Genomic DNA, 12642 nt, shown 5'->3' with positions numbered 1-12642 from the left:
GAAACAAGGCATGAACCATTATGATATTGATACACAAGTGAAAATTGTCATAGCTTGTGCAGTGTTACATAATTATTTGCGAGAATACCAAAGTAGTGATGAAATATTTATGGTCTACGAACATGAAGATATAGTTGCGGAGGATATTGACCAACAAATGGCTCAAAGTAACAATGTTGGTTCGTCTTCTCGGTCACATGATCGAGAAATGCAAGTTCAACGTGAGGAAATTGTCCGTACTATGTGGGCGATTATATTAAAGACTAGTACACTACAATTTATGTTTAATTTTTTTTATTAAATTAAAGTTAGATGAAACAATTACTTAAGTGGAGAACAAATAACTTTGTAATAATTTATTATGCGATTTTATAATTTTTTGTTTATTTGATAAGATTGAATAAACAATTGAGGCTATTTTAATAGTTTTACAACATATGTGATTTTTATGTTTTTGAGAAAATATACAACACAAAAAATTCATATCACATGTCCAAACAAACATTTAATTTCATCTCATGATTTCATATCGTAATATCATATCATGATTCCATATAATGATACCATATCGCATGGCCAAACGGGCCCTTACTCAACACTTTGAAAAACGAGGAAATACTATTTTTGTAGCACGTGGTTTGTCCAATAGTTAAATTTTTCGTAACAGAGGTCCAAATTTTATACCACTATTTCTGGTCCACTCATTGAAATTAGAGCTTAGTGTAAATTGTGCAATAAAAGTAGATACAAACGAAGCACAACTCAAGGGAATTTTTCAATACTTTAATCTGCACCAGATCTTCTCCATCTGCATGCAACTTCTTCATGGCTTTCACTAAACACATACATTTATTTTAAAAATAAAAAAAGAAAAGAACTTGAACTAAAATTATTTTATAAAGACTAAAATATTAAATTTAAAATTAAATTGTTACAAATATTGAAAGTATGAAATTCCACAGCATAATACCGTTCATTTATTATCCCTTTAAAATAAAATTCGGAGTTAATAAAATAGTAATCTAATTATTTTTAAAAAAATTACTTCCTTTGTTCCATATTAATTGATCATTAAATTAAAAATAATTGTCTCATATTAGTCCTCCGTCTTATTAAATCAAGAAAGCATTAATTAATTTTTCAATTAAATCTTTTGAAACTGTTCACATTTGTTTGTAAAATTTTCAAAAGTTTTTTATGGGGTGAATTAGTAAAATCATCTCAGTGTTTTCAAAAACGTTTTTTGGGGCGAGTTCCGGGCGAGTCTTGAGGCGGGGCGCAAATGTAAGGCGTAGATCCATAGGGCGTAAGTCCTAGAATTTGGGGCGTAAGTTCCAAGTGTAAAAACGTAAGCCCTGGGGTGTAAAAACGTATACTTTGGGAGTTTTTTTTTTTTTTTTGAACCTTTTTTGCTCTAAATCATATTTTTATTGTTGGTGTAATGATAATTCTCAAATAGTAATTGTAATACTTTTTTTCTTCATTATTGGTGATTAATTCCTTTCTCAAATAAAAATCATACTAATATTTTTTTGTATATATTTTAGGTTATTTAATAAAATTTATTTGTAAAATTATTGAAAGTTTTACTCTCTTTTTTTGTAGTAATAAAATTATAAAATTGAATATACATGATACTACGCCCCGTAGATCCATAAGATTTACTCCCTGTGTCTCGGGGCTTACGTCTCGCCCCGTACTGCATAAAACGTCTCGCCTCAAGCCCCGCCTTTTAAAACACTGAATCATCTTCTTATTTATGATTCTTAAACACTGTGTAAAATGAAAAGTGATCAACTAATATGAGACGAAAGAAGTATACTCCCTCTATCCCTAATTACTTGTCCACTTTTCCTTTTTTAGTTGTCCCTAATTTCTTATCCATTTTGACATATCAAGAAAGGACGATTATTTTTGTACTTATTATATCCTCAATTAATTACTTTGAAAAAAAGTAGACTTTCTTGAAAATTTTATATTTTTAATTGATCCACTTCATAATTAATAGGGGTAAAATGTTAAACTCACTATTTTAATAATTATTTTTTGAATAGGTGTGTCAATTCAAAAATGAATAAGTAATTAGGGACAGAGGGAGATGGAGTATTGTTTTGCTAGGTATAAAAGTGAAGTAACTTTAATCTAAAAAAATTTAATATCATCAAGTCTTATTCACATGAAAAAAAATAAAAAATATTGTTAGGAGTGTTAACACCTGCGGTGCGCTATACGGATTTAGAAGACCATTGAAAATAAAAATATTGTCACTTGTCAGTGTTATGGGGGTTGGACATAAAGTACCTCAGAACGTCGAAGTTTAATTAATTAATTACCATTACCATAAAGAAAGAAACAAAAATGTTGAGGAAGAAAGAAAATGACTGTACACATCTATAGCACCTCACAAGTCACAGCAATATTAACCACTGAAATTTAATAAAAGACAATTTGGATTAGTTGCACACATCTATAGCACCTCACAACAATATTAACCACTGAAATTTTAAACACGTTTTCATTTTGTTGGACAGCTATATTTTTTTAAAGGGAAGTGTTAAATTGCCAGAAAATTTGGCTAGAATTTGGCCAGAAAATTTTAAAAAATTATAATATTTTTTTTATTTTAAAATAAACTGATCTTTTTCCATTTTTGGTTAAAATGTATTAAAGTTAAAAGAGTAAAAATATTTTAAAAAGTAAAATAACATAAATAAAATATCATTCTAGCCAAATTCTGACCAAATTTTCTGGCAAAAAAGATTTTTCCTTTTTTAAAATAAAATTCTGTTATTTTATTCTATTTTTCAGAGCACCCAAAAAGATTGATAGTGCATTAATTTTAAAGTAGGATATCAATTCGAAACGTCATTTTGGCCGCAATGATTTTAGCCATAATTGTTCAAATACCCTTTTATTTTATAAATATGGTATTTCTTAAATTTGTAATTTAGAGCAAATATATTGTTCATTTCTTAAAAAATAGTCTACAATTTGGATTTAATAAAAAATTGTTAATTGACATTCTTTATTTTCTAGAAATGAATATTACAACTATGTGTTACTAAGAAATTAAAATATTTTCAGTTCTATAAAATTAATATTAGATCACATTGAAGATCTATACTTCCATTCAGATTGAGTAAATAAAAAACTACTTTAGCAATCCAGAAACATATTTAGAAAAGAATATTGTGACCAACACACAATTTGTATCTAAACATAGAAGCATGAAGAAAATTGGCATGCTGTACTAAGGGAAGGAATTGACATCTATTAGCCCTCTTTTTAAAAGTTGGCACAAAATGGCCATTTTTTACTTTTTAAGCTAATAAAAGTAGAAAATAGTTACTCCAAAAATTATTTTGTAAATTCAATTATTTTTGGAAAATTACATAAATAAACATGTTTTCTTAACATAGTCTCTAAAAAATTTATCATTTAAAAAAATTACAAAAATCTCTCTTGGATACATCCATATCATCTCTCGATACATCTCTATCACCTCTCATATACATTCATATCCCCTCCGGATGCATCCCTCCTTGGGCCGGAGCCACGACACCCCTTCGCTAGAAAATTACATCATATATAGAGCTAAAATTTTGATTTAATAAATAAATATATATACACAAGTATTGACACCTCTTAGAACAAGTTGAAGGTTTAGTTTAGTGGTTAAGGAGTTGCGAAAATTTCTTAAGGTGGCCACTGATCCCTCCCCTCTCGGATACATCCTTATCCCCTCTCGGATACATCCCTCCCATTAAGTAATGTATCATTCGTAATCCCTGAGCTATGTATCCGCAAGTTTCCTGATGTATCCGGAAAAAAATATAAAGTAATTAGCTTTTAATACTAGAAATTAATGTAATTTTTACTTTTTCTCCTCCTAAAATCTCGCTTCTTTCAGGTTTATCTCTCTGTCCTCATAAAATCTTTCCTTTTTTATCCATAAATCTCTCATATTGATTCACAACAATTTCTCCAATATTTATATTTTGATTTACCATATAACATTTTACAAAAAATAAATAAATTATATTCTATAATTTCTCTACAAATTAAAAATAGACATAATATATCAACGTGTCATTTAACTTGGTTTTATCTATTGTTTATGCCTGCAACTTTGGATGTGCACAAGTAGAAACTTAAATTTGTATATAGTTGAACAAGTAGACACATACATTCTACTTGGCGTCCTACATAACAATTCGCATCCTACGTGGTGTCTTATGTGTATTATGCCACATAAAATATGTGTTTACTTGCTTAACTTTATACAAGTTTAAGTGTCTACTTGTACACATCCAAAATAAGAATGCATAGAGCTCAGACTAAGTTAAACGATATATTTATGTACCTACTCAAACTAAGAAGTCATGAGCTTCCAAAATTTAGTTCAACTCTGGTCAATTGTACTTATGTTGAACTCCTTTCAATTTGGATTTTCAGTTCAGAAATCGAGACTTCGGCAATGATTTATGAGCAAAAAGACAATTTAATCATGAGTGGTCATATACCGAACTAAAAGGGATTGTCCAAACTTTATTAGGAATACTCAATAATTTGTCATACACAAGGATGAATTTGAATGTATATATGTTTATAAATAATAGTGATTGTTTTACTAGTTAATATTGTGTATACTAAGTTATAATTTTATATATACAATACATGATTATTAATTTTTATATATTGAAATACATAATGTCTCTTAAAAGTTTATTATGTCCTTTAAATGTATATCGATCACAATTTGAGTTGATACACCTGATATATACATATACGGATTTATTGAGTTTTATTGCAGTCTAAATTTGTATACATATTTTATACACACCTACAAGTTTGTTGCATGCATACAATCTGCTTTAAGTTTTATTGTCGTTTGATTTGCATACACATGTTGTATGGACCTTTTGGTTTGGATATATATGAGATAATGTACATAACAATTTGTTCAATCTGAAAATAGTAGAACAAGTTGATTTGGTATACATGATATATACATCAGACTCAAATGGCAGAAAAGAATATAGAATATACACTGAGTAAGTCGATTTGAAATACACATATATATTATAGAACTATATGTATACATTCAATTTAATATGGATAGTTTTGTGATATACATGTAGTTTATTTTTTGACCAGTAAATAATATTTCCCCCGTCCATATTTAATTGTCATGGTTTTCTTTTTTAGAGTTAAACTATAAGAACTTTGACTAACATTTTATGATGTATTTTTACATCATATTGATATGTAAAAAATTGCAATTTATTGTACTTTTTGTATAGTTTTTAATGTCTGTCAAAGTCATATTTTCAAGACTAATAACTCTCAAAGGTAAAATAGGAAAAATAATGTTATTTATGTACGTGTTGGTTTTGTTTAAATGGCAACTACTATTAAAGATTATCTATTTTTAATAAGGATAACATACAAAAGGAACGTAGGAAGTATTTAAAGCCACACGTATAGTTTGATTAAGAAAATTTAACTTTATTGAATTTATCACAGAAAAATGTAAATGAGAGCAAAAATGAAAAAAAGTTCAAACATTTAACATAATACTCTTATATCAAATTTCAACATAACATACATAAATACAATTTTTTTTAAAAAGGAAAAGGTAAGTTCATAACTTTATTTAACAATGAATTCTACTTCAATTTTAAAATTAGAATACTAACAAAATTATACGAACGTATTTTTTTAGATTTGTAACGACTTGATTCCGTCGTTAGGAAAAAGCCAATGGGGAAAGAATTGGAGCCAGAAAACTTTTGGGTAGTTACTTGGAAATTCCTAGCCTAGTCCAGATTTGGACGAAATCTGAGTTAGTGGGGTCTAGGGAAATCTAGTAATTAATGAGATATCTAATTATGAATTTTATCACATGAGTGGATAGCTAAGACGTTAAGGAACCCATACGACTTTACGAAATCGAATTCAGGCGACTGGAACTCCCGAAACTGATCTTAGCGTGAACAAGTTGTTTTTGAATGTCATGGGGTGAAGATGTGTTGTGAAATGAGGGTTTCAAACTCTAATTCGACTCTCTGTTTCCGTGCAAGCCGACAGGTCGGGGCCGCTGTAGCGGGACAGTCGCGACTTAAATAGGGTAAAAACCCCCAAAAATGTTATTTTCTGCATAAGTTCGTTCTTGAGAGCTAAGAAACGACCCAGGGATATTTCTTGAAGGTTTTCCACCTATTCTAGCACTAAAGGTAAGAATTTTACTCCCCTAATTCGTTTTTCGATCCGTAGAACTTAGATTTTTGGGTAATTATCATTGGGCTTATATCAAATTTTAACATAACATACATAAATATTATTTTTTTACAAAGGAAAAGGTAAGTTCATAACTTTATTTAACAATGAATTCTACTTTAATCTTAAAATTAGAATACTAACAAAATTATACGAACGTATTTTTTTAGATTTGTAACGACCTGATTCTGTCCTTAGGAAAAAGCCTTGGCCTCTCTCATCTCAAGAGGGAAAAATATATCAAGAAAAAGTAAAGTGTTGGTCGCAAGATAAAATTTAATCTCCACACTAAAAATGTTCAATTTTAATCTCACTTAGAACAATATTGGAGATTATACTAAAAATGTTCAAAATTTGAATTAAAAAAAATATTTATCATTCATTAAAAATGACTTGCGAAGCAGAATGGGCGATGACTTTTTAAATGATTGTTTAGTTTGTTATATAGAAGATGAATTATTTTTAAATTGTACCTAATGATGTGATCATTGATCGTTTTCAAAATATGACAACTCGTCAAGTGCAATTGAATGATAATGCTTATATATATATATATATATATAATGTTTAAGTATTTCGTCCTTTTTAGTGAATTAAATACTTGTATGTTCGTTAATTTGATGATTGTTACTTTAGGTTAAAATCGTTGTTCTTTTTAAAAATTTAGAACCCACTGACATGAAATTTTGGCTCCGCCTCTGTATATATATATATATATATACGAGTCAATTGAAGTGAAGGAACAACTTGTTAATGGCGATGGAACAGAATGAAGAAACTGCAATGCCGCATGTTGTGTTCATACCATACGCCATGACGAGTCATATAACTCCATTGGTACATATTGCTAGACTCTTCGCCCTCCATGGCCTCAAAGTTACTATCATTGCCCCTCAGCATAATGCTCTTCTTTTTCAGTCCTCTGTCGATAGAGACCGTCTCTTTTCGGGCAGCAATATTACTGTCCGGACAATTCAATTTCCGTCTGAGGAAGTTGGATTACCTGTAGGAATTGAAAACTTCATCGCAAGCCCTTCTATGGAAATAGTTGGCAAAGTTCACTATGGGTTTATTCTGCTCCAAAAGATTATGGAGCAACTAATTCGGGAGATCAATCCAAACTGCATTGTTTCCGATATGTTCTTCCCTTGGACTGTTGATTTAGCTGAGGAGATGCAAATTCCGAGATTTTCTTTTCAACCAGCCACTTCCATACATCAATGTGCTTGGGTTTTAATTAGGGAATTTAAACCTTACAAGAATGTGGCGTCGGATTCTGAAAGGTTTTTGATTCCTGGTTTGCCTCTCGACATCAAAATGAAAGTCTCAGAGATTGAAGATTTTCTTAAAGAGGAAACTGAGTACACAAAGACAGTAGATGACGTTTTACAAGCTGAGGTTCGTAGCCATGGTATTATTCATAACACTTGCTCTGAGCTGGAACCTGGCGTTGCCCAACTCTACGAAAAAGCTAGAGGAGTAAAAGGGTGGCATATAGGTCCACTTGCTCTGTTTATCAACAAATATGAAGCGGAAATTAGTTCTAAACAAATTTCCAATTCGAATATTAATTCATGTTCTGACCCTTGGAAAGGGTACGGTGATTGTTTCAATTGGCTTGAAAATCAACAACCTAACTCCGTTCTCTTTGTTTGCTTTGGAAGCATGATAAGATTTTCCGATGATCAGCTTAAGGAAATGGCTGTTGGATTGAAGGCTGCCAACTGTCCAACTATTTGGGTTTTTAGGGAGCAGGACAAAAATGAAGTAGACGAGAAAGATGAGCATTCTGACTGGAGCCGTAATGGTTTCAAAGAAATGATTGGGGAAAAGATGTTTATCATCCAAGGCTGGGCACCACAACAATTAATCCTGAAACATCGAGCAATTGGTGGATTCTTAACTCATTGTGGTTGGAACTCTATACTTGAGTCTCTAGCCATAGGTGTTCCATTGATCACATGGCCACTTTTCTCAGACAACTTCTATACCGACAAGCTTTTGGAGACACTTGGCCTTGCTATTGGAATTGGAGCAGATGTGTGGAATCCGGGGTTTATATTATCGTGTCCACCCCTTTCAGGAGAGAAGATAGAGTTGGCCGTCAAGCGTTTAATGAATAATTCAGAGGAAAGTAGAAAAATTAGAGAAAATGCAAAGTTGATGGCAAAGAAGCTCAAAAGTGCCACTGAAGAAGGTGGTTCCTCTCATTCACAGCTCATCGGGTTAATTGAGGAGATCAAGCGTTGTGCTTTCAAGAAATCCTCTTGAAATTTTATGTTTTACTTATCACTTTGAAATAAATTTGGCAAATGGAGTTTGGTCAACATGACTCTATGTATTATGTTAACAATGTATCTGGTCTTAATTTTTGTTTAAATGCATGCTTTGCAGTGTCATTTGTCATTAGTGAAACATTAAATCTTAATACCCTCCATCTTATTTAGTTTTTTTTTTTAAATATATATTTTCTTTGCGAGCTTTAGTTATTTATTCTTAAAATTAAAACTTCCATCTTATTTAGTAGGCATTTGGCCATGCGATACCATATCATGATATGTAATCGTGAGATGGAATCAGCGTTTGGACATGCAATTTCATGCTGATTATTCCATATTCTCCAAAAACCATGATATGGAAATTACATATCATAATTTGGAATTTTTAAATACAAAAATTGACCCACAAATTTATATTTTGTTAAAACAACCCCACATTTATATCTACTAACTATTTATTTCATATGTAAATAAAATTTATAATCATATCATTACTTTTTAAAATTTATTATTCTCACCAACATAAAATTTATTATTACTTTAAATTTGGTGAATATAAATGATAAAGTAGAAGTTGATTTGATGAATATAAATAAGAACGGAGGGAGTAATACTTTTTTAATTTTTCATAATAAAAAAAAAGGCCAAACCCATTTGTGGCCCCCTAAAGTTGGCACCAAGTTTTACTTAGACACCTCAATTGGGCAATGTCCATTTTAGACACCTTATGTAGGATCCCGCTATGTCATTTTGACACTTTTTCGACAATAAGCAAAAGGTTGAAGCAGAGTGTAATATACTCATTGATGATGTGGCAAACAACCAATTAAATGATTACATGTGTAATTTCAAGTTAAAAATTATTTTAAAATCTATTTAGTAAATAAAATAAAAATATTAATTCTAAAAAAATCAATTTACCCCCCCCCCCCTCCTCCGAAGGTAGTTGTCTTCTCTACTATACCTAACAACTTTTTAACTTTTTTTAATCAACTTTTTAAATTGTTTCGGATCTTTCTTTTCTTTCTTTATAGTGTTGTTTTGTGGGAAGAAAAGAGGGAGAGGAAGAAAGAAAGAGAATAAACATGAAATATGAGTGTTGGTATCCATTTTTTCCGTAAAAGAGGTCGAGGGAGGTGATTGTAGATTTAGAAAAGTAATACAATGAAGAAGAACAAAAATGACTTGAAAACGGATTTGAATAAAAAATTTGACCTCCATTGAAGGAGTTTAAGCTTCAAAAAATGGTGGGAGGTGGTAGCTTAAAAAAATGGAGAAGAAGAAGAGAAAATAAAATAAAAAATAGCTAAATTGAGTCTTTCACGCTCTATTGTTGAGTGTATCACATTCACTTTGACATGTCAGCAAAAAATGTATAAATGACACAACGAGACCCTACATGAGGTGTCTAAAATGAATATCACCTAGTTGAGGTGTCTAAGTGAAACTTAGTGCCAACTTTAGGGGGCTACCGATGAGTTTGGCCTAAAAAACGTCTCTTTCGGCTACATATGAAAATGTTTAAAGCAATTTAATATGAAAAAAATACAAAATTGGTGATGTATGTTTGATAATCACTACTTCCAATATATTTGATTTTTAGCACAAAATTAAGGCACTGAAAATGTGTAATTGCACACAAGTGAAACAAGGCATGAATAATTATGATATTGACACACAAGTGAAAATTGTCATAGTTTGTGCAGTGTTACATAATTATTTGCGAGAATACTAAAGGAGTGAAGAAATATTTATGGTCTATGAGCATGAAAATATAGTTGCGGATGATATTGACCAACAAATGGCTCAAAGTAACAATGTTGGTTCATCTTCTCGGTCATATGATAGAAAAATGCAAGTTCAACGTGAAGAGATTGTCCGTATTATGTGGAAAAATTATATTAAAGACTAGTACACTATAATTTATGTTCAATTTTTTTACTGAATTAAAGTTTGATCAATTAAAGTTAGATGAAACAGTTACTTAAGTGGAGAAAAAATAGCTTTGTAATAATTTATTATGCGATTTTATAATTTTTTATTTATTAATTTGGTAAGATTGAATAAACAATTAGGGCTATTTTAATACTTTTACAACTTATGGGATTCTTATGTTTATGAGAAAATATACAACACAAAAATTCAATATCGTATGTCCAAACAAAACTTCAATTTCATCTCATGATTTCATATTATGATATCATATCATGATTCCATATCGCATGGCCAAACGGGCCCTTAGCTTAAAAATAAAACTTCTATTTTAAGTTATTAAAGTAAAAGAAATTTTATTATTAAAATTATCTATATTTTAAAGTTATCTATGTTTTAATTGATATATAAAATATGGAGTATTTTTTAAGTGAGTAGTAAACTATTTACTTAAAAATATGTAATTTAGTAATGGAGTGAACATTTAAGAGAAATCAAAATATAAATAAACATAAGAATTAGACAAATAAATTCAACTTATAATATATTTTATAAATAAAAATTGTATTTAAAATGTATTTTTTAAAAGAAAAATGTATTATCATAAGAACAACAAATAATTAAGGTTGTGAATGTTATTATATATGTTGTTAAAAATTATGTTAATACTCATGAATGTAAAGTGGTGTACAAAAGAGAGTTTAAGGGACGGGGGAGGGGGGTATTTTTATTATTTTACATACTTTATTCTAGGATAAGTTATCTTGGGATTACTCTTCCACCCCAAGGAGAGATAACTTATCCCAACCTTTGCAACCAAACAACGAAATGAAGATCACTTAAAAATTATTCTAAAAGTAACTCCTCTTATCTATCACACTAAACGATCCCTAAATGTCCAAAACATTACTTTACACCTCTATTGTTTGGTCATACTTTGAAATGTCTGGCATCTTAAATTTTTTTGACTATCAATTTTGGGGGTTAATATCTCAAAAGATCGCTTAACTTTAGAAATCTATCTAGTAAAGTAATTAAACTTTGTGTTGTATCAATAAAATCACTCAACTTAGATCTTTGTATCAATATTCAATAAAATTACTTAACTAAATTTATCATTACGAACCAATTTAACATGGAAAAATAATTTTTTATTATGGTTGAATAATAACAATAACTTATTGCGATCTCACGAAGGTATAGAAATGGTTTTTGAAAAATTCTCTGTTTGCGAGGATAAAAATATCTAAATTCAGTCATATGTTTAATAAGATACTATAGTATTACTCTATTATAGAAGCCAACGAAGAGTAGGACTAACACAGCAATAGGCTGTTGTACAAAATGTTGGGTGGGTTGTACACTATTGCTGATTTTTGTTTAGTTTCTTCTGTGGACGCGTGTATTGTACTACGCTTCAATTGCTGCCACGAGTTTTCTTTTCCGGCAAAACCTATTTTTCTTTTTATTTTGTGGGATGTCGCTTCACTTCTACTTCCGATTTTCCTTCTTTGTTCACTCTGTAATTCTCCCTTAATCGTCTCCTCTTTAATTTACAAAAAGTTGTTGCATGTTGTTTGTTCACCAAGATTCAGGTTCATTGTGCTGGATTTTTTCTTGTTTTTGCTTTATTACTGTTCATAATCACAATCTGTTAGTTTCCACTCATTTTGAATATAAATTTTTACTACATTTTTACATACATTTTAGTAATTGTACTTGGTTTACACATGTGTCCCGTCTCTTAGATGAATTTTATCTTTGTTTTCAACTAAACTATCTTATGGAGATTTCTGAGTTGTCAAAGATCAATGGATTGTTCACCCAAGGTGCTTGATGTTATTCATGAGCCACCATGTTTTGATTATTCCGTTGTTTTTGTCCTTTTTGTGCTGCAGCAACGAAATTTTTGGGAGCAAATGAACAAAGACTTCTTCTTCACTTGGTGACCAATGACCATAATTAGCTATTATCATCTTCCACACAGTAAAGATGCAAGGTATGAGATCTTGAGTATTGTTCACTGCTACTGTAATTTTTTTTTATTCTGGTGTTTGGTATGTTATTTTACTTTTTCTTCAAATTGAAAAATTGTAACACTGCAAGAATAGTCTATAGTACAGTGATTTTCGGCGTTTTGAAAAAACAATCG

General features: G+C 30.2%; 1 protein-coding gene across 1 annotated transcript; it reads left to right on the top strand.

The window, feature by feature from the left end:
* The first annotated feature begins 7026 nt into the window (after window positions 1-7026).
* On the top strand, window positions 7027-8709 carry LOC102577928 (rhamnose:beta-solanine/beta-chaconine rhamnosyltransferase). The gene is given in 1 exon segment (NM_001287870.1): window positions 7027-8709. A coding segment is annotated over 1 exon segment (1518 nt). The 5' UTR covers window positions 7027-7032; the 3' UTR covers window positions 8551-8709.
* The last annotated feature ends 3933 nt before the right edge of the window (window positions 8710-12642 follow it).

The sequence above is a fragment of the Solanum tuberosum genome, unplaced genomic scaffold (genome assembly GCF_000226075.1).
Source record: "Solanum tuberosum cultivar DM 1-3 516 R44 unplaced genomic scaffold, SolTub_3.0 scf00250, whole genome shotgun sequence".
NCBI classification, from domain to species: Eukaryota; Viridiplantae; Streptophyta; class Magnoliopsida; order Solanales; family Solanaceae; genus Solanum; species Solanum tuberosum.
This window is presented reverse-complemented; position numbering and strand designations above follow the sequence as displayed.